The 27,164-nt window shown below is 43.4% G+C and overlaps 2 protein-coding genes across 3 annotated transcripts in view; both read right to left on the bottom strand.

Annotated features, from left to right (window-relative positions):
• The window catches only part of LOC113985281 (transcriptional regulator ATRX-like), a 33,554-nt gene extending 22,655 nt beyond the window's left edge, over positions 1 to 10,899 (bottom strand). For both annotated transcript variants that reach the window (XM_027715930.2, XM_027715939.2), the window contains exons 1-2: positions 10,774 to 10,899; positions 51 to 163 (exon numbers count right to left, since the gene is read on the bottom strand). In XM_027715930.2, coding sequence (XP_027571731.2) covers positions 51 to 163; positions 10,774 to 10,793 — 133 coding nt within the window. In that variant the 5' untranslated portion in view covers positions 10,794 to 10,899. The remainder of the gene's footprint in view (positions 1 to 50; positions 164 to 10,773) is intronic.
• Positions 10,900 to 16,042: 5,143 nt separating this feature from the next.
• On the bottom strand, positions 16,043 to 26,118 carry MAGT1 (magnesium transporter 1). The gene is made up of 10 exons (XM_027715791.2): positions 26,018 to 26,118; positions 24,659 to 24,828; positions 23,700 to 23,817; positions 22,586 to 22,726; positions 21,998 to 22,138; positions 21,584 to 21,673; positions 20,135 to 20,198; positions 18,946 to 19,020; positions 18,410 to 18,500; positions 16,043 to 17,523 (listed from the first exon to the last, which is right to left on the bottom strand). The coding sequence occupies exons 1-10, from the start codon at positions 26,114 to 26,116 to the stop codon at positions 17,508 to 17,510; spliced, it is 1,005 nt and encodes a 334-aa protein (XP_027571592.1). The 5' UTR covers positions 26,117 to 26,118; the 3' UTR covers positions 16,043 to 17,507.
• Between the last annotated feature and the right edge of the window lie 1,046 nt (positions 26,119 to 27,164).

Raw genomic sequence — 27,164 nt, 5'->3', positions numbered from 1 at the left:
GAATCATATATACACTAAAAGTAAAAAAAAAAAATAAGATGTGTTTTTACCTGTGCTTTTGTTTTTAGATAATGCTGGAGGAGAGTTTGCGTCCTCAGATTCTTCTGATGAGTGAGCCAAGAAGTCATGTAGTTTCTGTACCAATGTGTTCAACTTGCTTTCACTGTTAAAATACAAGTAATACTTCAAATTACTTACATAGCTCACTCTAATTTACCAAACTTGAAAGAAATTATGTTTCATCTCAATTAATACACACCAACAAGAGATTTAAACATTTGTTTCTGCATAAGTATATCAAAGTAAATAGAACACACACAATTTTTTTAAAACCTGAGCAAAGTGGTAGGTGCACCCTTATTGACAAAAAAGCACTAAGGACTTTGTCAATAATAACAATTCTATTTTAAGTCATTTTTACTGTTTACAATTACTGACAGAATTCAAGAAAATCTGAGTGGTAATGCTGTTATGCCATGAAGACAGAGAAAAATTAATTTAAGATTCTACTTTGTCAGAGACTAGACAGGTAAAAACAATAAAATCTTGATTTTATTACCAAAAATGTAACCTTTGGGGATATAAAACACTAGAAGTGACAGCAGTTTCACCTACAGCCTTTGAACAAAGCAGGTGTGTTGAGTGTGGCAGATGAACACGCTCGTGCCAAACTTTTCTTAAAAACCAACCATCTACATAAACCTGCTGCGTCACGTGTTCATTTTGTCAAAACACAGCCACGCAGGAGCAGACTGTTCCTGGATCTGCCTGGATGAGAACTGGTAACTCATTTATAGAGGACAGTGGGAACCTTCCCTTGGCACTGCCAGGAGTTGCCGGCCTGGTGTGCCCATGCCCACTGCAGGAACCCCCTGATCCCCAGCTTTCCTTCAGGAGGCACCGCCCCAGAACCCACGGGCTGTTCGTGCTGTTCCCTCACACTGTCCCTGCTCTGTTCCAGATCTCCTCCTCCCAGAGCTTCTGCAGTTCCCCGAGACAAGACTCCTCCAGCTGCAGGTGCGGTGCTGAGGCCAAGGGCTTTGGGAGCCCTGCAGAGAAGTGTCCCCTCAGCTGTTTGCCCACTCAGTGCTCTGGAACCTGCCAGGGGCTGACTCATCCTGCCTTATCAGCTGCTCCACACCTCCTCCAGCTGCTGCCCTGCCCTGCCCCCTGCAGAAGGGAGCCCATTCATTTCAACACACTCTTCTAAGAGCAGGAAGAAATAACATTTTCTGTCCCTGCTTTACAGGTCATAGGAACTTGTATTTAGCAGGACCTCAACCCACTCACCTTTACCATCTCTACTGTTTCTCTGAACACATCAATTTATTAGCTTCTTTCAATTTTAACTGTTATTGTTAAAAAAATCCCGTTTTATAAGAAGGACGTGCAGGTGAACAATGAGTGAAAGGGTATCATCACGTCAATGCAAGTGACTATTTTAACCAATGAAAAGAACCACAAATAAAACAGCATAAAACATCCATTTAAAAAAATAACGTTAAATTTCTTTAAATCTTCTGAAGTACCCAAAATAAAACAAAACAGCACCTTGTGATACAAAGATCCTCTGCATGAGCGAAGGGCACTCTTCTTCCAAGACTACATATGTGCCATCAATCACTCAAGTGACTTTGAAAGAGTGTAACAAAGCTGGTTAACTCTCAAGTGTAATCTTAAAATTTTCCTCTCAATCTGTCCAAAAGTCTTTCCCTCTAATTATTGGACTCATGCTGCTACACAACTGCCAGTCCCTAAATCTGGGCTTCCCTTTTTCTCATGGATGGAGGGCATACTTGGAAAACATTATGGAAGATGATAACGATACACTGCAGTTTTAACAGCTTGCATGCTCTCCTTTAGAAAGGAGATTTAATGACAATTTACTCACATTAAGTTAAAAAAAAAAAACTAGGGCTGTTCAAAATTATTTGATAGTAAAAGCATATAAAGAGATTTTATATCCACTCCAGATGGTCTGAAGAAATAACGCACATTTAGAAAGGACAAAAGAAAGCACATTTTTGGTAGTAAAAACCAAAAAAAGGGGCCACATGTGGAATTCTGTTCATTTAGTTTATAAATAACTTGTTTTGGTAACAGCATTTCAGAAAGAAAATGGGAAATACAGATGAGTTTAGTATTATTGTTCTCAATACAAAACAAACTCAGTATAGTAGGCCCGTGTCTTTGTGACACACTTGGAACATTATCTACTATCATTTATTAACTCTTACCCTAACTAGACTAAAATTATCATTTTCAGAGCAAAATGTTCTTGCTGACAAACAACTAAAAAAGAAAATATATAAATTAATACTAAAAAGTCTTCTTAGCTTGCTTTTCCTCTTGATTAATCATCATTTTGTACTATAAGGCTGTATTAAGGAACACCAGGTCAAACCTAAGAAAAGGTGTTACACTTACTATACTTTACCAGAGAGAAATGTTAATTTAGGGCAATGCTGTACTCAGTTTTGTACAGAAGTGATTTATATGTCATGTATTTATACTTGAGAATAATAATCTATCTTTTTTAAAGCTTCTACTGCAAAATCCTTATTCGTTGCAATACAGACCCATTCACTATTAAATTGATCACAACCTATAAATGTGTATTTTTTAAAAAAACATAGAAACCCAAAAATGTAGAAGCATGTCAGAAGCACTACTGAGGCAAGCAGGCTCCTCGACATGGAACAACTCACTATTGTTCTCAGACTTGTGTGCACTAAGCACACGGCTTCACCATCAGTCCAGAGCTATTTCAACACTGTTCAGCCTAATTAAAACAGGAATGAAAGGGAAGGTGCCCTGCTATTATTGGCTTGGCCATGAACCTGATTTGTGACCTTGGGAAACTATCTTGTGAGAATACCATTTCTTACCCACATTCCAACCAAGCGCTGTACAATCAAACTATAAATGCCTGGCCTTTAACAGGATAACAAAAAGGTCCATAGTAGGCAAATCACCTCGAAGGTTAAATGAGTCCACAAATATTTAGAATAAATAAAGAACTAGACAGGTGGTTTCCTGATCTAGGCACAACATAATTCACTCAATCTGGCTGGGACCACTGTCCCCTTGTATGTTCTTACCTACACTGGGTTTGTGTGGCAACATTTTGGTGGTGGGGGACTACAGGGTGACAAACTTCTGTGAGAAGGCACCAGAAGCTTCCCCCATGTCCAACACAGCCAATGCCAGAGGGCTCCATGATGGACCCAGTGCTGGCCAAGGCTGAGCTCACCAGCAATGCTGGTAGTGCCTCTGGGATAACGTTTTTAGGAAGGGGGAAAAAACCTGCTGCACAACAGCAGCTGGGAGAGAGCAGTGAGAGTGTGTGAGAGCAGCAGCCCTGCAGACAGCCAGGCCAGGGAAGAAGGAGCTCCAGGCACTGGAGCAGAGATGCCCCTGCAGCCTCTGGGGGTCCATGGAGCAGCAGAGACCCCCCTGCAGCCGGGGAGGACCCCACAGCAGAGCAGGGGAGCCCCAAGGAGGCTGGGACCCCGCAGGGAGCTCGTGCTGGAGCAGGCTGCTCCTGAACCCCTCGGGAAAGGCCTCGTGCTGGAGCAGTCCAGGAAGAACTGCAGCCCACGGGAAAACCCACACAGGAGAGGTTCATGAGGACTGGCTCCCATGGGATGGGCCCCACGCTGGAGCAGGGCAGGAGTGTGAGGAGGCAGGAGCGACAGAGACAAGGTGTGATGAAGGGAGCACAGCCTCCATGCCCGTCCCCCTGCACTGCTCAGGGAGAACAGGCAGAGAATCAGGAGTGAAGTTGAACCTGGGAGGAAGGGAGGGGTGGGGGGAAGGTGCTTTAACATTGGGGGTTTATTTCTTATTACCCTACCCTGATTTGATTGGCAATAAATTCAGCTGATTTCCCCACGTGGGGTCTGTTCTGCCTGTGATGGTAATTGCTGAGTGGCCTCCTTGTCCTTATTTCAAAATGAGCTTTTCATAGTATTTCCTCTCCCCTGCCCAGCAGAGGAGGGGCAGTGTTGGAGTGGCTTTGGTGGGCACCCAGTGTCCAGCCAGGGTCAGCCCAGCACATCACCTCTGTTAGCTGTTGATCCTGCCTCCCCAAAGAGAGTCACATCACCTTGGACAAGTAAAATTTTAAGGACCGGTTTTCATTTGGATCCAACTTGCCACATGTTCACATGGTTATTCCCTGTGAAGGCAGCTCAGGTGATGAAAATTCACAGCCAGGAAGGAACAGGATTGGCCATTTTAGCAGCAAACCCAGTCCCATTGGATTATACTGTGAAACTGCACTAAAAACCTGGTTATTGCAATCAGTGTCTATCTACTTTCTTCAAAAATGTAGGTGGAGAATGTCAGTTACTGTCAAACATCTGGAAGAACAGTTGGAAAACCACCTTTTCTTTAAACAAACAAATTTGTCCTTCTTCCATAGGATCCTACCAACTTTTAGTCTAAACAAGTGCCCCTCATCTGAATTTCAAGTGGCTCCTGGAAGTCAGTGAGACAGGAGTGCTTTCCAGCTTTTATCCCAATGCTGATAAATAGGCTTTTCTTAAATACCTGCCTTCCTTACATTCAATACTTGTCTAAAACTTTAGACTGTTTAAACTTTTAAAATAGTTCAAGGGCACAAGTTTTTTAAATTCATGTTTACATTTACTTCAAGTTAAATCTCAAGTTGAAATGAAATACAGCAGAATAACTATTAAGCAGACAAAATGAAACAATCCTTAGGAAAAATAATTACAGAAAAATAAAACCAGATGTGCTTTTCAACTGCTGGTCTGTAGACTGCCATCCTCTGCTTCAGTCTGTATCCCTGTGTGAACAGCAGAAGTCTAATAACCCACAGCAAAAGTCTGACTAATTTAATTAAGATGCTGGGAAGACACAGTACCTGTGCCTTCATATAATCAGGCCAGTATTGTGACACCTGAAAATCTTCATAAATTTTTTCCTGATGAGAAGGAAAGGGATTAGACTTACCCCCATTCAAAGATTTTAGTTATGAGGGCTGAGCCTACATAGTACAGTTGTTTCATACAAAACATGTCAATATTGTGGCTGAACACACATGAATGAAATAGCTTAAAGCTATTGGAAAGAGTGACAGAGGATAAAATATACAACAGAAATTGTTTATTTTCTTATCCCAGTAAAAAAAAGGAGCGAACACACCTGCAATATCTTAAGAAGCCTACTTCTCTCAGAATAAATACAAAAGCAGAAAATAAAATCAGCCTACCATTGCATCAGTTGAAAAAGTAAAATATGGTTTTATAAAGGCGGGGAAACAGAGCACTTGATCCCAGGGGTTGTTTTTTAACTCGATAATGGTTTTCCAAGGGCAAAGCAACATGATGCTGTAAACCCTAGATCAAATTCAAATTTTGGACCAAATTATGCCAAAACAGGTGAGGTTTCACAATCAGGATCACACGATCTGTGTTGGCATCAACCAGCTCCACTGCCAAAGGACACAAACCCTCATGCCTCGTGCACACCTGATGCCCCCCACACCCTCAGTTCTCTCCCTTCTCCTCCACTCCATACCAGTATTTGCTCTGACTTATGCACAGAAGCTGATCCACATGGGAGGTAGCCATTTCTTCTCCTGAATCTCAGAATTTCCCTCATGCAGCTCACTGCTCACTAGTATGAATGTTCCTGCAAGCAGAGGTGGTGTCAGCCCGGCTGGGCAGGAAGGGACTTCAGCAGCAGCAAAGTTACAGATGGTCAAGAGACACTGAGAATTCCAGAACCCTTAGGCTGGAAGGGACCGCTGGAGGTCTCAGTCCAATGCCCCAGCACAAGCAGACAGATACAGGAGGTCATCCAGAAAAATGTCCAGGCAGTTTCTGAGCGCCTCCACAGACAGAGGCTCCACAATCTCTCTGGGTGACCTGCTCCAGTGTCTGACCATCATCACAGCAAAACAGTTCTCTTGTGTTTAGAAGGAATTGTACCATATTGAACTTACTAAATCAGGTACATCAGGAAATAGCTGAATACCAAACCCCTAACTGGAAAGAGATGGAGGCATTCAGCATTTCATCAGAGATTCTGTGCTAAAGAGACTTTGTTAACACACACTCAGTATTTTACTTGGTTTAGAACTGACCTTAAATCCACAGGGGCCTAATCAAGTGATACCTGCTACAGTTGAAGACACTCAGTGATGAGGATGAAGTAACTTTGGAGCTTAAATACAGCACAACAGGTTCAGACAAGTAAACAGAATTATCTTCCTCCAGACACACATGGGGAATGAGAAAGCAGCGGTTCAAAGTCACTAAGAGACCCTTTATCCTGCTCAAGGAAGATTACAGAATTTCCTTTTGTTGACATGGTATGAGTTACTGTGCTTCACTAAGAAGTGAAAATAAACTTTCACTTTTAACCTGTTTCCTTAATGGGATCTTAAACTCAAACAAACAACATCATCACAAACACAAAACGAAGACAACCAATCTCACTGTTAGGTTGGCTTCAGTGCCACACAGAAGTGTAACTTCAACAGTGAAATATTCAGCAAGCTGAAAAAGACTGAAGTCACCACCTGAAAATCTAAACACAGTATTTTCACCCTTATAAAATCATGATGAACTGCACACCTGACCATATTAATCCATGAAAGGAAGCTCAAACTAGCACAAATAACACACAAACCAGACAGCTGTATTTAAAATGCTTAAACATCTCTGTGTAAAGGGAATGAAGGGCTCCATGTCCAACAGCATCAGGCCCCTCACTAAAACTGCCTTTTACTTCATCTGCCTTCTGCTCCCAGAGTTGATCACAGGTTCTCAATGAGACATCCTTCAGCACAAACTCTCTCTGAGAATTAGAGCCTGTCCCTTCAGCTCTCCCAGATATTCCCAATCACCCTGCCACACGCTTTAAGGGCTGTAGTCCATCCGAAGCTTAGTTTTTTATTTTACAAGATAAAAGCCATCTCAGTTTGCCCCACTGTCAGTCCTGAATTTATTGCCTATTTTCCAGTTTTGCTTTACATGACAGATGTATTTGCCCAACAAGGCCTCTAGGCTAAACCTATTAAAAAACCTTCAGTTGGACCTACTCAGATAGAAATTTCTACAACTGTGCAGCTTTCGGATTTGCAAATAAACTGCTTGAATAGCACTAAAGCTGACAGTGGTCAGCAACCTGCGTAATCAAATTCTTGATTTTTTTCAAGGTTTCACTCCTTTTCTAGAGAAAAAAAACACCAATCAATCCATCGTCCATCTTGAATAATAACTAGTTTTTATTACAGTCTATGAAAGCTTTATTCTTCTCCTTTAGCAAATCAGGGCACTTTACCTCTTTTAAAGTCAATACAAAACCTTCCATTATATTTGCCACTGAATTTCTACAATCTCTTCTTTCTCCTCTTGCCACACCACTGGAACAACCTGTCACTGGCCTGTCCCTGAACTAACTCACGTTTCCAAATCACCTGCAGGCACAAGCTGAGCTCCAGTGATACCAAAAGTGATTCCATGAGGTTCAGCACCATCCTCAGGCTCTTCCTTTATAAAAGACACCTCTAGTGATCCAATTTAAAATGTACTTCATCACAGACCACAGACATTTGTTTTATGGTGAACACAGCATATTTTCGCATTGCTTTGGCTTCTTCTTTTGGTGAGCTATAGCCACGTAAAAAGCACTCCCTTTTCCACCCTTCAGGCAGAGAGTGCAAAAGTTCATCTATAAGAGAATTGGGAATTTCAAGCTTCCAGGATGTTAAGGTCACTTATTGCAGAATTTGTATTACACACCCCTCTGTCACACCAAATTATTTCATAGAAAATGAAATACCTTCAGTTAAGCCCGACAGAAATCCTGACACAAAGCTTACAAAGCCCTAATAAAGTGTTGCACAAAACCAGGAAGAACAAAGTCACTGCAGTAAGATCCTCTCAGAGAATTTAAGTGGTGCAAACACTGGTTCTGGGGCACATCTGGCACAGAAGATGACACAGATTTGCTCTTCCTGGGGGAAGAGTCAAAGAATCCACCTATGCCCATTCCAGGACATCATGAAAGCCGGGAACTTGCGCTGTCCCTTCAGGGAATATGGAAGACTGGTATTGACTTCCTTCCAATTATATTATTGTGGCATCACATAACACGCCTCAAATGACCCTGTAATATCACTCAGAACAGTCAACTGACTGAAAAATGCAGACAATTTAACAAAAACCTTAAGACCAAATGAGCAATATCACACTGTGAGTTGAAAAGTCTGGACAAAAAAAAAAAATAAGAGCCAAGATTATTTTGCCAACTTAAAAAAACTGCAGTCACTACATTGACTACCAGAAGGTTCAAGTGAGTAAGATTCCAAAGTTGTCTTCTTTTTCTATTGCCATGCTTATTTTGTACAATGTATGAACTTGTAGGAATGGGGTAAGTCACTATGACAAAGCTTCCTCCACTTTAAAAAAAAAGGACAAAACATCCAAGTTTTTGGGACAAAAGTAGAGAAATCTTTATAAACATTTACAGGGGCAGCATTATTTTTTAAAGTTTCTTAGTAAGTTACTCCAGTTTTCATCATTCTAAATCTCTCACCTTGGACATGGGAGACTCCTAAGATCTTAATATTATATAAAAGTATTCCTTATAACAAAAGTTTAAAAATTTCATCAACAGCACACCAGTACTGATTGATTATTCTTCTTTTAAACACTGTAAGTCTATCTTCCACAAGTGTTGGGAACAGATTTCCCAAAATTAGATTTCCAAATCTAATTTTCTGTACACCCTCCAAAGAATGTTAACAACAATCCCCTGGTACTTTATTTTTGCACACCTCTGACTCGAGCAGAACTGCAGAGAGCAGGGGATGCAGTGAACGTGTGGGGTGACAGAAATGCAGGCAGCTGACAGCCAGAGGACTTGTGGGAAACAGGAACAAGAGAGAGACAGCACATGATTTGCTTTTTCACCTCATTCTCTCCAACTTTAAGTAGAACTTGAATGGACAGAAATAAGGAAAAGCCCATGCAATGTGTTCATCATAATCCTGAAATCTTGGGACCCTGCAATCCATGCCCAGCTCCTGGCACAGATCTGTTCTGGTAAAATACAGACAAACTGCTCAGGATGAGCTCTATGAGGGATGAGAATTATAACAAACATTTAGACTGAATGAGAACTGAGGTCATGAAGAGAAGGAAAGTCTGGGGCACAAAAACATTATCTTGCCCATCCTAAAAGCAGTTTGGCACAGGGCTGCTTATTCTGTGGACAGGTTCCCACCCAAAGACTACACACAATTTCAGATCTGTTCTGTACACGCTTTCTGATCTTCCAGATTACAAATAATCTGAAATAATCCAATCCCATCTACAGGTAATCTAAAAATAGCATGGGAAATGTATGACTTCTGGGAAATGTATGACTTCTGTATCCTCTTCCTCTGAAGCACCAACTAAAGCAGCCCCTCGGTAGAAAGAGTAATTGTTGCAGTAATGACAACATAAGAATGTGGAACAGGTTAAGTACAAACGCCTCATCCTCTTGACCATGAACAAGTAGTTCAAAAGCAGACAAAGCAGAATGTGGGAGAACAGAGAACAAAACACAACCATCACAATAAAATAAAAAGCAAAGTGGTCCAAATGGAAAAGCATTTTTCAGTATATATAATGATGACTGTACCGGTCCATAAATATTAATAACCCAGGTCTTTTTGTTATACAAAAATCAAACTCTACCCTTGATTTTCAAGGACTGGAGAAGAAAAAAGAGAAAGTCCCTTAATTAGTATTTCGGTTTACACACAAAAAAATCAATCCAACAAAAAAATTGTTTAAGCTCTCAAAGTATTTTAAGAACACAGAGAAGAGAAAGTGGGAGTGAGGAGAAAGAAGGAAAGATGGACAATCCCTGTCTTACAAAGTAACACATGCAGAAGAAACTGCTGGGAAGTCATGCACCAAATAATGTGCATTTGGATACTCATGACCTACATCAGCATGTGATCAACATCAACAACGATGATTATCTTCGAGAATCTGGATTTTGTAGATTCTTCCTCGGAAGCATTAAGGCTTTAAAACCAAGCAATATGCAAGAGGAGAAAAACCATCGTCCCTTTAACTTTTGGCTAAAATGACACAGTAGTTATGAACTACTCGAAATAAGCGTACGGGCGGGAGGTGAAGATACACAAATATGACCACAGAAAAAACTTCACCGAAGGCTCACTACTAAAGACAGAGCGATGCCTCCCCCCTCACAACACTTCGATTCTGAAGACATGTGCAACATTTGTGAGGGTCAAGTGCCAACACCTCGAAGGTTTATCCAGTGCCCGGGGCACGTGGAGCGCCCGTGGGTGATGGGCTGCGGGGTCAGTCACAGCCGCTCAGACGCGGGCAAACCGAAAGCACACAAAGACAACTATTTGTGAACAGTTTAACATGGCGCCTCCCTCAGCCCCGACCCCGCCGGGGGTCTGCCCGTCCCCGCGCTCCCGGTGCCCGCCCGCCGGGACAGCCCGGGGCGATGTCCGCGCCCGGCGGGGGCTCGGCGGGGCTTCCCCGCCGCGCTCGCACGTGGGGCGGGGGCGGCCCCGGGGCCTTCCCGCGGCCTCGCGCGGTCCCTCCCGGTCTCTCCCGCGCCCGGCCCGGCCCGGCCCCGCCGCCCCGCGGCTTCGAGCGCGGCGCTGCCCTCCCGCCTCCCGCCCTCGGCCCGCCCGGGCCGCGCCGGGCCCGGCCCCGCCCCACCCCGCGGCCGCCGCGGCGCCGCTCGGCCCGGCCGTACCTCACGGGCTCTGCGGTCATGACTCCGCCGCCGCTGCTCGGAGCGGAGCGACCGCCCGGGCCGGGGCCGCGCTCAGGCGCTGGGCGCAGACAAAGCCGCGGCCGCCGCCATCGCCAGCGCCGCCGCCATCTTATCGGAGTGAGCCCCGCGGGCCGGCCTCCGCCGCCGGCCTCCGCCGACAGCGCCCATTGGCTCACGGCCGCCCACTGCTATTTTCTGATTGGGTGGCGCCGCGCCGACTGTTGCTAGGGTAGTTCACGTCACCGTCCCAACCTTTCCTGCGCTGATTGGCTGGGAGGGGGCTGACGTCACGGTGGCGTCACGAAGCGGGGCCCGTGACGTCATTTCGCACCAAAGTGCATTGCCCCCTGTGCCCAGCAGGGGGCCCGGCCCGGCCCTGGACGGGATGGACACGGGGACAGAGCTGGTGTCAACAGGAGCCGCTGCAGCACAGGGGCCACCTGGGCCACTCTGCAACATCCACTCAGCTGTAGCAAGTGAATCACCGCGGTAAAATACAGCACCCTCACAAAGAGTAACTCAGGGGTAGAGCCCCAACTCCAGTAACAGCCCCAGAGCGATCCTCCTCCTCAACAGGGATCATGCTCAGCCTCTTCAGGGATCACCTGAGTGACCCTCTTCCTCCATGGGGATCACAAGAATGACCCTTGGTTCCTGCAGAGATCACCAAAATGACCCTCCTCCTCCATGGGGATCACAAGAATGACCCTTGGTTCCTGCAGAGATCACCAAAATGACCCTCTTCCTCCATGGGGATCACCAGAATGACCCTCTCCCCTGCGGGGATCGATCGACCATTGCACTCACAGCTCACCAGGACATGAACCCAGAAGCTTGGGAGGAAAGTTCCCCAAGTAGAGACAGCCAGACAGGGGTGACGTGACTGACACTGAGAACGGCCGAGGTCCCACCTGAGCAGCCCCAAGTGTCCCCTCCTGCTGCAGCCTCAGCCCAGCTTGGCTCCGTTCTTCTTTAAACAGACAAGGAAACCCGTCCTTGGCAGCTTCACCTCAGTATGCCAAGACCATCATCCCTGCTGGTACCAGCAGCTTCTACACTCCTGTCAGATGTTATGTGTGAAAGGAGGGGGATTGGAATACAGCCCTATTCCAAGAGAAAGCAGTCACAGACTTTCGTGAGAAGGTGACCAGACTCCACTGGCTGAGGTTTTGTGAGAAATTCCATCTCCCCACACGACCAAACCGGAACGAACCACCAAAACCACGTCCAGTATCACACAGAATCTGAAAGACGTGACAAGTATTGTTCACTTATTATAAAGAAAACCAGTTTTGAAAATTAATATATTTTTCTGCAGAAACTAAAGAAAAAATAAAATGTACCAACTCACCTGTGTTCATAAAGCAGTGTATGAAACAAAAAAACATCCAAGCAAATCATCCTTAAACACCCATTTCATTTGCAGAGGCAACAATATCAGAATCAATAGCACTTTCACACCTCAGCACATACAAGCTCACACATTCCAGGGAGATTCTACAAATGGGTCTAACCACAATTTGCTTTAGAAATGTAACATTTTACCCAAGAGCTACATCCTGTAATTGCAATTTAGTAATACCAGAGGTTTAACTGCAGCTTTGTTACCAAACTTACCCCGTGGCCAGCGCTACACTTGGAGAAGACCAAATGTTGCCTGCATTCTCGCTCAGCTTCAGAAGGAAAAAACTAAATCCCTGTTAACTGACGGCTACAAATTCCATCACAAATTGCCACCAGTCAGATGAAGGAAACCGGAAGCATTACCTGGTCTTAGCTCTGCATTAGGATTCCAACTGTGTGATTAAAATAAGAACACAAAACATTCATTTTCCTCCTCGAGGGATTTAGTCCGTAATGCTGACAAATATCTGACTGATTTAGCATAACAACACAGCTTCATTACTATTACTCTGCAATATTTTATTCCTCTACTATTTCCTTGGGAGATGGAAGAAGATAATTGAAAGCAGTTTAAAGCCCATATTTAATTGCCTCCAATTCATACCTTATATCTGAAGTCACACATGAAAAAGGGATCCTAACATGAGAATAAGTTTTGAGATAAAAGTGGAAATGTTTCCATCTCCCAGCAATTACTCCAGTAGACAAACCCTGACATTGTCATGAGGTTGTCAAAACCCAGATGGTAGAAGCACACTGAAGTCCATGTGACAGCTACCAAGTGCATCTGTGGGGAAACATTTTGCCCACCCAGCTAAGTTTGCCCAGCACACAGGACCCCCTTCCCCCAGCACTCCCACACTGCTGCCTGCTCCAGCAGACCTTGGAGAACCAGGATTCACAGCTCAGTTTTCAGGACAAACCAAGGGCCACTGTAAAGTCTCATCACACCGATTATTTCTTTTCATAATGATAGTAATTAGTTTTCTTAAGTACATATTAGCCTACTTTTAAGGAAAATGGCTGAAAGACATGTATAGCTATAAACTGACAAGAGAATATTTTAATAACTTGATGTGCTTCTGACCTAGAAATACAAACTACATATATATCTTTTGCACATTATCTGTGATAAAAGCAGCATAATTAATCCAGACCAATAAAACACTATGCCTAAATTAATTTTGTAGGAATGGACAAGATCTGAGCTGTTAAATGGAACAGATTATGTGCAATGAAATTCCTTCTCTATTCATCAGACAAAAAGCATGACAAAACTGAAACCAGATGATGCTCACTGAGGGGCCTGGGTTTGCTCTTTGTTTTGCTGTTACTCTATTCCCCTTGGTAAAGCTCAAAGTGACAGCATGGAATCAGTTGAGCAGCGGTTTGTAGCTGAGAATTGAACCTTTTCAGCACTAGAAAGCAGCAAACATCAAGGCCCAACACAGAAACCAAGTGCCAGTACTTTTCCAAATGCTCTGTGAGAATTATTTCTCGCAGCAGATGAAAGCATGTGTAAATTTTTACTTCTTAAACCTAATTTAAGCTTAAATGGTTTTCCGTTATCAAGTGGATATTTTTAAAACCAGACTACCACAAGCCACTGCCATTAAATCTTGAAGGAACACTATGGATCATTATTTTCTCCCAACAAAGTTTAGCTACAAAATGCCACGAGATTTGGCATAATCTGATGTCCTGGGCAGCACATCCAAACAGGCACAAGCCATTCCGGCATCTGATTTTCTTTGGATGTTCCAAATGCTTAGGAAGTTCAGCAACTGACTTTCTTCAGTACTTCTAAAACTCCTACTTTGATTTGTCAGGAATATAGACTAGGAATCAGAAAGTCCCTGCTGCGTTTACTGTTACACGTTTTTAACGAGGCTCAGAACAAGCCTTGCTGTAAAATCATGGAAGAGTTGTGACCATAAAAGCACCTCCATTTTTCTCCTGAAGCCTCTAGCCAGCCATCCTCTCATTAAGACATGGATGGGCCTCCCGTTGCCTGCCAAAAAGCATAACTTGCTCTTTCCCTCATGGCTGACTGTGAATCTTGATCCAGTGACTGCGCCTGTACCCTTGGCCACAGACACCACCAGCCAGGTGACTAATTAAGGTTATTTGCATGAGCATCAAGAACAGACTGATGCACAGCTGAGCACATCTTCCATCTTGCTGGAGGACTAAGCAGTTCTGCCCCTGAAGAGCACCTGCTCAAGGAGCATGTTAAAGGATTAAATGCAGGAATGACCACTAGGCACCACCATCATGGAATCATGGAATGGTTTGGCTGGAAGGGATCTTAAAGCCCATCTCATTCCACCCCCCGCCATGGGCAGGGACATCTTTCACTATCCCAGGTTGCTCCAAGCCCCGTCCAACCTGGCCTTGGACACTTCCAGGGATGGGGCAGCCACAGCTTCTCTGGGCAACGTGTGCCAGGGCTCATGAAGCAGCACATTCTGTGCTGAACACTAGAATGGTCTGAAGACAGGAGCTCACAGCAAATTGTACATAATGCAAACCATTACACAGATTAATCCAATTAAATTTACTATCTTTCCTTGCACTTAACCCAGAGAACTCCCTAAATCATTTCTAGCTATTATTCCAAAATATCTTTTGAATACCCCACAGTTCCACCTCAAAAGCAGAAGAATGCAGCAATTTCTGAGACCAACCACAGTAACGAAACCACACAGCTCATTTTCAGCTACAGAATATGCCATTTCCTCCCTTTAAGTGTTCTCTCAAGGTGAGCTTTCAGGGCATTTCTGAGCTGTTTAATGACTCACCCTGTGAGGAGATGGCCTCAGCAATACCCGGCTTTCCCACACCACATCTCGAACGCCCCATCCACCTTTGTTCTGCTGGTCCAGGCTGTGTCACACTGACCAGTGAGCTGCAAGAGCCAGTGTCCCAAAGAGTCACTCCAGGCACCAATTAGAGCTGCCCATTACCTGCCAACTGCTGCACAAGTCAATTTTTTCCAGAATTCATCCTCTCTAAACCTGCTACCAGTCCTGCACTTGGATCTTCTGCTCCACTACCACACTTGTTCCTTCCTCCATGCACTTCAGTTTCAGCCTTGAGAGCAGAAAAATTGTTGGAGAAAGGAAACATTACTTTCATCTCATATGTCAGCATGGAAAAAGAGGAAAATCCAAAACTCTTGACCACTCCAAAAATCTTGACCACCTTAAGTGGAAGGCCAACATGACTTCACCACCCACCTGTATGATGTGCAACTGTTTAACCCTAGTCAATGTAAGACAAGATGGTTTTAGAGGGACAGAATAAATTATGCACCATGTCAGAAGAATTAGAAACAATTCTGAAAGTTTTAGAAAAACTATTACCTCCTTAGAAAGAGACTGTAAGCCACTTTCACCTGTACTGCTCATGACTGCAGTACCACCAACCTAAAGGTTTATTGGGAACATTTTACCAACAGGGCAGGAAAATAAGCCACAGGCACAGCAGTACCAAGTTGTTCCAGGCAAATTTACAGTGCAGAGATTCCACCTCCAGAGACACTGTTAGCTGATCTGTCTAGGACTCCAGGAAGCCAAGATTTTCACCACAGGGCAGCTGCCAAAGACAAGTCACAACCATGCAATCTTTATGCTATTAGCTGGCTACATGAGCAGCTCCCTGCTGTTGAGATCCTGGGCTGTAATTTTCGGCACAAACGCATCCATGCCACTCACACACACCCCACTCAGCCATCCTGGGGGTCTTTATACACTCTATTAGCAACACACTGAAGCAACAGTGGAAGAAAAGAGGTTGGTTTGATTTGTTCTATGTTAAAGTTCAAAAGACACAGGAGCATGGATTAGACTAAAAAATTTTATTGAGACTTGTCCAAAATCCAGCCAGGCACACAATTTATCCATTCCACTAAGGCTTATCATTCTGTATGGCATAGAAAAATGCATCTCAACAAGTTGAAACATCAAACAACTACATTAGTGAAGTTAAGGCACTTGAGATGTGTGTTAATTTAGTACAACTGCGTAAGAATAAAACATTCTACTTGGAATGATATTGTCCTTTCCGAGAGTCAATCTAAAGCATCCAAATTCTGTAACCCCTTAAGACAGGGGAGAGGAAGAAGCAGGAGACAAAAGTCTCATATTTTCTAGTAACCTCCAAGGCCACCACAGCCTACAGAAGGAAGTGTTACTGAATCAGGCTGCAAAGATTTCCCGTAGCACACGTGCAGTTTGGGCTGAGGCACAAGGTATTCTTAATTCAGGAATTCTTAAGGCAAAATATCTTTGTAAGGTGAGAGAACAAAAGGAGAGAGCAAAAAGCACATGCATTCAATTGTAAGGCTAACAAATCTGTCCTGGGGGAGTAACATTTATCCTGGGACACAGATTGCTCTCTCCCATGTGCTCCCCAAGGGTAAAAACTTGGGAGAAAAGGAGTGGAAAATGTAAGAACTGACATAGAGACCAGAAATCTGGTATCTGTTGGTTTGCCAGAGCTCTGAGCAGTAACTTGAAAGCCAGTTAACAACTTTTAATTCATGCCACACATAGCCAGTTACCTCTGTAGTTTTGGTTTGTATTTTTGAGTGTTGGTCAGCATAAGAACACTTTTTTCAGCTGAGACTCAGTTTACAACTTAAACATTGCAGTTTCAGCATTTGGCAAAAAAAGTTTTTAATGAATAACTGAATTATTAACTCAGTTCTACCTATTGAAAATTCTCCCTTCATCTGTGAAACAACCTCTGGCATCATACAGCAGTTAAGAACTCTTCTCAAAAATGAGACACAGCTCTAGGATATGCACATTCCACACTGGAATCTGTAGTATGCTCCAAGGGTTGCACACAGACTGAAGGAAAAGATTTCCAAGCACATGATGGTGTTTCCTCAACCATGAGAAGGCATGACAAGAGATGCTGCTGTCACCTGCTATGTACAAACAGGAAATAAAGTGATAAATATTTGAGGGGAAAAGCAACAGATTATCCCAGTGAATTTAAAGCCCTGTTTCTAGTTAGTCTATGGAAATGCAGTTTTAAGCATTAAATTTTGAATTTCACTAGAAGTAGAGTTGCTTAAGAAGATGTAAAGCTTATGAAAGAGAGATTGCATCTTAACACTCTGTGTCCTTCAGAGCAAATTGCTTGTTTCATTTAAGGCACTACACGTGGTCTTTGGTTCAGTGTTTCACTATCTCGTTCAGTGTAAGCAGAGGTAGCACGAACCACACATTTAGCTCTTCCTTCCATTGCACCCAACTTCAGAGCCACCACCTTCCTGATGTTACTGACTCCACAATCCTTTAACTCATTAGGAAACTGCAAGAACAAAACAACAAACATTGTTATTAATTTTGTAAGAAATAAAGGTGTGCAACATTCCACTTAGCTGTCGTGTATGCCACGAAAACCAGAATGAGAAACTGGGCCTGATGCAACTACAACGAAAACAGCTGTGAAGTTGCTCAAAAGTGTGTTTTCTAGTAACTGAAATACAAAGACATCCACATCTTCCCTACAACAAAGTTAGCAGGAGTACAAAACCATTGCACAAACCAGAATAAAAGCTGACCAGTTACTAAACAGGCAATAAGTTCAGCCCTTTTCTGGTCTTGAGAAACATATTCATGAAATAACAAGCTTTATTGTTTAGATATTTTTAAATAAAAACCAATTTCTCATAGAAAGGAGATATCTGCCTATGAGATTAGTCTTCCTAACAAATTAAACTCCTAGCAGAAGGTGAAATGGTTAGAAGCTGGTCCCTCAGCATGTATTTATTCCTTCAAAATGCATAAAAGGTAGTAAGCACACTTAAGATACCTATACTGATCATATGCGTATATAAAGCAGCCAATTAATAGTATTAGACTCTCTACAGAAGCAATCCAAAATGTAGGAAGCTTTAAAGCATCAGGAAACCTCCTTGTTCTCACAAAAAAGGATTAATAATCAAGATGAGAGAAAAGTGGAGGTAAAAAGACACTTGTTTTCAGTATAAACTGGCTGAGATACCATTATGAAAATAGAAATATTTTATTGTATGCAAAGGCATGAAAAGGAGAGCTCCACAATCTTTCCTTCGGCCAGACTAAAAAAAATCACAGTATCCACTAAATTCTGTTATTTCTGGTAATTATACCAACCAGTATTGCTACTCTCTGAGAAAGAGTGTCTCCTCCCAAACGAGGCCCCAGAGCCGTACCTGTAGGGGTAGCCGTGGTACTTGGATCTGAAGACAGACAGCAACCAGCTGAAGAACAACACCACCAAGCCAATCCCAGCAATGCACATGACTGCAAGAGAGGCACAGTGAGGGTGGTAACAAACACCACAGTGACTGGGGTTTTCAAAAGCCTCCCGGGATAGTTACAGATTTGGCCACATGAGGCCTCTCTTAGAGTCATTGAGAAAAACTAAATTAACAACCATTTGCTTTCAAATTCCTTCTGTAAATCAATTTTATACAACTGCTTTAAGAAAAAAGTCCCCTCTTCTCTCCCTTACTAAGTAAAGTGCTGCAAAGCATCTTTAGATCTTTCCATCTGCCAAGTGGGCTTGGAGTTTACCTTGCAATTCGCTAAGCAACTCCAAATACTGTCAAAAATCCAAAGGCTTCTCTTTGGCTTAGGGGTGGAAAGTGTAGAAAACCCCACAGTGCAAAAGCATTTCTGTTAAATAGCATCTCAAACACCTTTACTGATTATGCCTTCCCTTAGAGAGAAAAGTATCAGCACTTACTCTTTCTTTTCCCCACATCCATGTCAGAAGTAGCAGCTTCATGGAGAAGGACCATTCCTAAAGTAACACCACCATCTACAAACACTGTTTAAGGATAAACCAACAAAGTTCAATAGACTCAAAAGAATACATTCCTAATCTCCTAAATTCAGCTCCCACACCATACCTGGAGCATTAAAACTCACTGGAAAAATCAAAGACTTCTCAGCCAAACCAGTAACTACGGGGGGAACAAAAGCAATGGAAAAGTATTCATGATGTCAACTTTTAAGAGAAGATAAATGTAAAGGTTAAAATACAAACTGGGAGGTCTCGAGGAAAAAATTAAAACTGTGCATTTATTATCTCAGCTTGTAATGAAGCAGCAACTCCTTTCCAGAGAGCTCGGTCCACTCCTACTCCACTGGAATATCCCCAAAGGAATTCAGCCTCTGCATTTTACTCAGCTAACAGAACAAATTAAACACATACAGTATTTATTCTAACAGGCTATCTTTCAAGTGGCAAGATTTCTCTTCTAATTCTTCCATTAAAAAAAAATTAAAGCTTGTAAAATTAAGGAAGTGCAGATAACACAAAAAATCTGACATTTGCAAGGAATGAATCCTAGCAAAGCAAAATAGTGAATCCAATGGAACAAAAGTCAAAATTCCCAAAGATTCCATTGCATTTCACTACAGATGTTCAGTCACAAGTCTCCTCTTAATGAAAGGAGAAATATTTATCATTGACTGCAACAGGACCATGAAGAAATATTTCCATTTTAAAAAAAAATCCTGATTTGTTAGCATTTTGTTAGTAAAGAAGGTTAGCAAATTGTTAGTAAAGAAGGCGAGCAAAGAAATAAAAGAAGAAAGTTCAGTAACAGAGGAATGAACTCGACACCAAAGCAAAAAATTAGTGAGACTGGAGACATGCTCAGAGGAACAGAATCTTCTGATTCCACAAAGATCCACATTTTTAAGGCTGTATTCAGCTTGGTTATTAAGCAAAAAGTGGTGAGAAAGCTGCAAACATTTTTGTATTCAACTGAAAGATCACAGGCACAGCACAGCTGTCAATGCAGAAAGGCTCTACAAGCTCCTGCATCAGTAGTGGGTGCCAGTTACAGCCATGACAAAGTACCACAGGAAAGGCAGCAGCCTAAGTGACCAAAAACTCATCCACGTGCTTCTCCCAGGAAGGATACTGAACAGCAGGACAATGTGGGTTTCTGCCACAAACTGGGCTTGGCTGCTTCCATGGATATAATTCTGTAAGAGACAGAGTAACTGAATTTAGAAAAGACTGGGGTCGACTTTGACATATTAATAACATCCACAGAGCCTGGCACTGGGTTCTGCACGTTTCTTCCAGGAGACCGAGCGCAAGTTGGAGCACGAGTAATTTCACCTGCTGAGCACTGACTGTGGGGGGAGCTGTGACAGCATCAGAAATCCTCCTTCTATTCACATGGACAATCAGCCCCAAGTACCATTTGGATTATGTGCAAGTGCAGCTACTGCCTTCCTGGTCCAGACTTCCCACTCAGCTGGGCAAATGCCATGGCTAGGCCCTGCTGCCCCCGCGGGGATCCAGCCTGCTCCGCTCCCGCCCCAATGCTCAGGTTACACACACTGGCACACCCTGGCACTAAGCTGAGGAGCAGTTCCCACCTGAACCCGCCTCACTCAGCTCCAGAACCAAGCACTTGAAATCTTTTCCATGGCATATCAAGAAAAGAAACATCACCACCAATGCCCCTGGAGCTTCACTCTTCAGCCTCAAGAAAGCTGAGAAATGATGTAAACAGAAGAAACAAAAGGAAGTGTTCTCAAGAAAACACTTGAAATGAGAACTTCCACTGAGTAATTTGGCTCAGTTTATTTACATTAATAGTTTACTAACCAACTGGGTTAACAAACAGATTGAAATTTGTGAAAGAATACTATTTTTGTATCCCTTATGGCAAGATCTACATTACTGTTTGTGATGTTGTACCTAAGCAGGAAAAACAAGGTTTGATAAGCAGTTCCACTTTCCATGGAAGAATAAAGAGGGCCTGACCCATGTAACCAGCCACAAAAGGATTTTTCACCCAATTAATTCCCTGAGTAAAAGCATCAGTAAAGCCAGTATGTGAAATGTAAGCACCTGAGGAGATGCAATGCTCTCAAAGCATTCTGACTACTTCTACAGTGCATCTCATCCTGTATTACAAACAGAACAGTGCATTTCAAATTATGTTAAAACGCATTTTTCCCAAGAAAGAAACTTCACAATCTGAGGTCACTAAAAATTAATTTACCTCAAGAATCTTGAAGAAAGATGCTTTTATGTGGAGGTCATTCAATGAGTGTACAGTAAACATGACCAAGTTGAAGATAAAATTGCCAGGCTCAGCAATAGGACTGTTTATCATGTAAGACTTGACACAAACACCTTTATTTTGCTGTTAGCAATTTAGAACTATCACTTCATCATGGAAGGTGCAACATACATACAAGACATATGTTGATTTGCCTTGCTCAGTGCAGCAGAGGTGAGCCTCACTCACTCACAAAGAAAGAAGCCAAGTGGAGAATTTGCACTCTGATTTGTCTCTTATTCTACAGAAATACAACAGAAATACAGAAAAGAAAACAAAGCCAAGACTCACCACTTGTCCTGTATGGGGGTTCTTATGAGCATAGGGGGGGCCTCTAATGTGGTTCCACATCTGGCCTGATGTCATTGCTAACACAAAACACTAAAAAGGAAAAAGAAACACTATTTCATAAGCAATTTTTTTTCTAAATTTAACCCACTATCTTTTCATTTCATGCCAAATGTACTGGTTTGGAATACAACCTTAGGCTAGACATGGTCCTACCTTTTATTTGTACAAAAGGCATCTAATCAAACATACACTGAGCTGAAAGGACCAAGATCAAATAATCAGTCTACGAAAAAGTAAAATTACTACACCTCGTTTTTCTCTATCACGTTTAAGCATCTTTAAATACAGAAGCTTTTGAAGACTTGAATGCTCCAAACTGACGACAAGAGACAGACAGGAGCTGTGATGACTCACCAAAGCAGCAAAAGCCCAGCCAGTTTTGTTGTAGAGGAAATCCAGGTTGCTGCCCCGCAGGTACACGAGGCCCCCGATGACAGCCAGCAGCAGGCCCAGCATCAGCGGCCCCGCGTAGTTCGGGGGCCTGATCACACGGATCTGAGCAGAGCACATCGGAATCATTTCCTCCCATGGGATTATACACTACAGCTGCACTCCTGCCAACAAGCCTCACAACATATTGGAGTGGGAAAAGCATCATACACGCACATTTTTTTATATAATAATTCTGACCTGGGAAGTAAGTAATGCTTCTTCCCCCACTACTGTAACTTCAGTGTTACACACCTTTACTCTGTTAAAAGACTGTTTTTCTTCCACAGGAACAGAAGAGTGAGAAGGAAGGAGATGAGTTTTACCACCTCAAATACAGAATGACACAATGTGAGGAAACTGAAAGATGCAGGCGTGTCTGAACTAGGTTTTGTAGACAAGAGCTCTTTGGAGCAGCTCATCAGGCACAGAACACAAGCGCCCCATTTCCCAGGTGGCACTGCAGAGTAAGGGAGAGCTGCAGGGGTGGTGGGAGCTGCCCTGGGCACTCACGTGGACGTCTGTCCTGTCGGCCACCCAGCGCGCCAGCTGCTCCGCCGCGAAGCCGCGCACCTGCAGCTCGTACGTGTCGCCCCGCTTGGGCTTCCCCTTGGCCGGGAAGTTGATGAAGGTGGGAGCAGAATTCATGTTGAGCTGCATTGAGGAAGTTCACAGGGAATACAGCACCATGAAAAGGTCTCAGTAACAAAATCCCATTCCACATCTATCTTGCTACGTTGGCACTCACTGAATCAGAAAAAGTCACTCCTCAATTTAACTGACGATGACTTTTTTTTAAAAAAGTAAAGGCAGCACACAGCTCGCATTTCTGTATTTCATACGCTTTTTTAATCCTTTTCTTCTCTAAATTCTACTTCTAATAAAGAAATCTGCAAAATAGGAATTCATGATTCTACAAATCTATAAAGGCCATACCTTGATGAATGCATTTTTAATTTAATACTAAGGAAAAAATTAACAGGAATAATAAAAAGACATCCCTCTTCAACTCTCCAGTCCAAAAGCTTCCACTTCCTAAAATATCATTGCCTAAAATATAGCTTTTAAATAGACATTAGTATGTCTTAAAAAAAAAAAATTAACATCTACAAGACTACAATGAACTATTAATGTGACCTACAATTCCAAGTGTACATGGAATGTTCTCACACATTTAGAAAAAAATGTGGTAACATAATGTGAATACAAGAGAAAAATGACTGGCTACTTGAAAAGAAATTAGTTAAACCATACCAAAAGCCTAATCTATTATTTTCTACTAATTTAAAAATTGTAATAGCTGTTTTTAACGACATCAGTGCTTTATATCCTGGCTCTTCACATACCACAGGAGAATTCCATTAACAATTACAGGAGACAAACTCAGGGGAAAAAAGAACAATCAGAGAAACCAATCCATTCCTTGTGCCTATTCCAGATCTGTCAGTTCTGCTAATTTTCCTGCTAACTCCATGCTCCAGTCCTCTGCTCTCCTATTCTGAGAGTGGCAGCCTCTAACCCTTCATTCCTTTAATTACTGTAACACTCGATTTTGTATACATCTTTACCTTCTTGCCCAAAAATCAAGTTTAAAAACGATGTTAGAAGAGAAAGAGAAAGACATTACCATCTGAAACACATCTGAGCCTTCATCAAAATCTACCATAGCAAAAAAAATCTTGTTGGTAAATGCACTGGAATATCTCCAGGAGTTTGCCAGAATCTGGTATTCCTCATCAGCTTGCCTGGAAAACACAGTGAGAGAGATGCTGTATCATGGGTTTGTCCAGAACACAGGTTATAAAGCTGAGGTAGCTGTGCCCACCCACTCTATTAATAGCTGTATCCCCCCCCCCAGTTTTCTACTGTTAAAAAGGAAGTTTTACTTTCAGGATTTAAGAAAAAGTTTTAGCTCAAACAGGTGAAGCATTTGGCACTGCTGCTTTTTCAAATGCAAGGGCAAGATCTGTGGAGCCCGTGACCACAAGCAGAGGGAATTTCTAATTGAAATGTGAAATGAAACCCAGCTGTTCCTCATTTGTTTGTCCACAGAGCACCAAAACACGGCCAGGTGTGCCCTCCTTTCCATGTCAGAGGATGGCAAACCAGTAATTTCAACTGACAAGGTATAAAAATCACCCTCACAGACCTCTGCCAGCTCCAGATTAATACAGGAAAGCCATAATATGGTTAAAGATCCAGGAAATTATAACTGTAAATAAATAAGTGCCAAACAACTTTTAGGCTGTATGGCCAGCAGTAATTCTACGAACATTTCTTCAGCAGCTCGTGCCAGGAAAGTTGAGCTTTCACCCTGTCTTTCTCCAGCAGTTATCAGTGTAAATGCTGTTTCTGCAATGCAGGGATTATATTTTGGGAGGGAGATAAAACTAAAGATTATGTTGTTTTTCACATACACATTACACATATATTCCCACACATTAAATTTCAAAGACAATCCTATTATAACTTGCCATTTATATTTCTCCTACACATGTGAAAGTTCAACCCTATTCTTAAATTTCATTTCCTACAAAGCACCTGATGACTTTCAAGTTCTAATTTACGACTAAATGGAGCCCATACTTGCACACAACACACTGTCTGTGAGGCTGAAGAGCAGTGAACATCACAATCACCGAGTAATTTCTGGGTGGTGCCTTCACAAGGCGTCGAAATTTGTCTCCATTCATTCGGATAACAGATCTTTTACTGGCCCACTCCATCAGCTGGTTCACTTTTTCTGATAACACCATCTGAAAATAAAGTCAGAGGAACATCATCGTTTCTTTTTTCCAGTCTCACAGCACAGTCTCGAAGGTTTTTAGATTTGATGTAACAAATATGTGCGCTGTATTTCCTAACAACACGGGCCAGACGATGTGAGACTTCACTGAGACTCTGGAAGGCATTCACAGATGCTTTTGGCACTCATGTCAGTATTCGTGACCTCAACCACCCAGTAATGCACACAGAGTTAAGCACTTAGTGTGACACATGCTGGTGAAGTCCCTCAGCTCACTAGTCCTCCCTTCTGCTGCTAATTGCAAGATTTCTTTCAGCTGTACAAACTGCCCCAATCCCTCCGCAGAATTTATTCAAAACCAAGCACCAAACTGTTTCAGATTGCAAAACTTGTCGCAGTGGAATCAACAACAGAGACAGAAGCTCTACAGTAGTAAGCTCAACATCTCATTTTCAGCATTGCTGGAAAAAAAATTTGATTCAGAACATATTTGAGGAACTCAGGAGTGCTCAACACTAAAACATTCCTCAAAAAGGAGCCAACCAATTCTATAACATTATACAAAGATGTATTAGACCGACAGACTCCCAAATGTTACATTTACCATAAAGCACTCCTCTACTCTTTATTAAAACCCTTCTTGAGATAAATACTTCAGTGGAAAAAATCACAAAATATCCTCAGTTGGAGAGACCCAGTAGGACCATCAAAGGGCAACTCCTGGCCCTGCACAGGGCAACCCCAAGAATCCCACCATGATAATAATAATAAAAATAATAAACTACCCTTCTTTGACTTACAACCTATACAAGATTAAATAGATATAGATATATATAAATAAAACTGACACAAGTATAAACACTTATACAGAGGGATCTTTCCAAACCCTAGGAGTCAAAAGTGTGGAAATAAATTGCACCTTCGTGATTACAAGCAAAGACCACCCCTCCTCTCCGCCCCAAATCCCCTGCAGGAGGAAGACAACACTCGAACAGTGCTCCTAACGAGAACCGAAGAACCTGGAATTAAAGACACTCGGTCGCAGCCGCGCCCGCGGGTTCCCCTCAGAGCCGGCCGCGCCTGAGGGCGGGGAGCTGCTGTGAGGCCGGGCCGCCCCGCCGGGCCCTGCCCCGAGCCCCCCTGGCCCGGCAGGAACCCGCCCCAGCAGCTGCCCACGGGGCTCCCAGCGGGGGTCTCACCTCCTTCCGCCTCTGGCCCGCGGCCCCGGGCCCGCGGCAGCCCAAGAGCAGCAGCGCCGCCATAGCCAGCACCGGCAGCGGCACCGGCAGTGCCGCCATGGCCGCCCCGCTCCGCCCCGCCCCGCCGGCAGCGCCGCCCCGCCCGCGCCGCGCCCACTGGCCGAGCCGCCGGCACGCGCCGCGGCACCGGCCTCCCATTGGCTGAGCCTGCGGGAGCGCGGCGAGCTGGAGCCGCGCCATTGGCGGAGCCCTGAGGGGAGGGCGCGCGCGCCCTGAGGGAGGGGAGCGATGGCGGCACCGCCCCCGAGCCCGCCCTGCCCAGCGCCCCTCAGCCGGCACAGCCCGGGGCCGCAGGGCAGCGCTGCACACCGTCCGGTCCGACCCCCGCCAGCGTGTTCTGAACAGGTGACACAGTGCTGTCCACAAAAATCGGATTCGTTACCCAGTCTGCAACAAGCCAATAATGACACACTCGGGACAGACACTGGTTATTTGTTTCAGAGTTGTGCAAGCCTGGGTACCAGCTGGTATCAAGCACCCCAGCTATCGAAACTTTTTACTATTTATACATTTTAGCAAAGAAATGAATCAGTGTTCAGAGGCTACAAGTTACACAGTCTCTTATTAATTAATATTAGTTAATTATTCTCTCACTTCTCATGCTAATTAGTCCACATGCTCAGTTTTTCTCTTCTTTTGGGTTGGTGGGTTTCTCAGCTCGGTGGTCTGTGAGTCGGTGGCCAGGATCTGCCCCTGCCGCAATCACCTTTCACCCAGTCAGAGCTGATGCAGCACAGTTGCTGAGTTGGGTTTATTAGTTTCTTCCTTTTCTTGGGAATTCTGCCAGATGTCCTTGTGGCCTTGTGTAAATTCTGTATTCTTTGTTCCCACTATCCATGGTACATCCTTCTTCCGAAGCTTTGCTAACTTCCCCACAGGTCTGAGGTCATTGAAGCATGTCCAGCCCTAGACTTTAACCATGTAATTCTATCAACAAGTAATTTTCTAACACCTGGACATTACTTACAGGTTGTTGGCTACTCCCTGTTTCACGGATTAAATCTCCCTTTTTGTTGATTAGGCTTGAAAGTATCCAAAGATCAAACATCAAAGAACATCCTTGCTTAAGAAATTTTACATATTCCAC

This window comes from Pipra filicauda, unplaced genomic scaffold (assembly GCF_003945595.2).
Source record: "Pipra filicauda isolate LSUMZ 115617 unplaced genomic scaffold, ASM394559v2 scaffold655_size181804_pilon, whole genome shotgun sequence".
Classification (NCBI taxonomy): Eukaryota; Metazoa; Chordata; class Aves; order Passeriformes; family Pipridae; genus Pipra; species Pipra filicauda.
This window is presented reverse-complemented; position numbering and strand designations above follow the sequence as displayed.

Bases quoted from the DNA above. Each gene is read 5' to 3' on its own strand.
- MAGT1 (XM_027715791.2), bottom strand. From the start codon at position 26,116: ATGGCGGCACTGCCGGTGCCGCTGCCGGTGCTGGCTATGGCGGCGCTG. The intron at 23,818-24,658 runs GTATGGGCTCCA...TGTGTTTTCCAG, and splicing joins AGACAGTGTGTTGTGTGCAA to GCAAGCTGATGAGGAATACC. The intron at 21,674-21,997 runs GTGAGTCATCAC...TTTCCTTTTTAG, and splicing joins GCTGGGCTTTTGCTGCTTTG to TGTTTTGTGTTAGCAATGAC.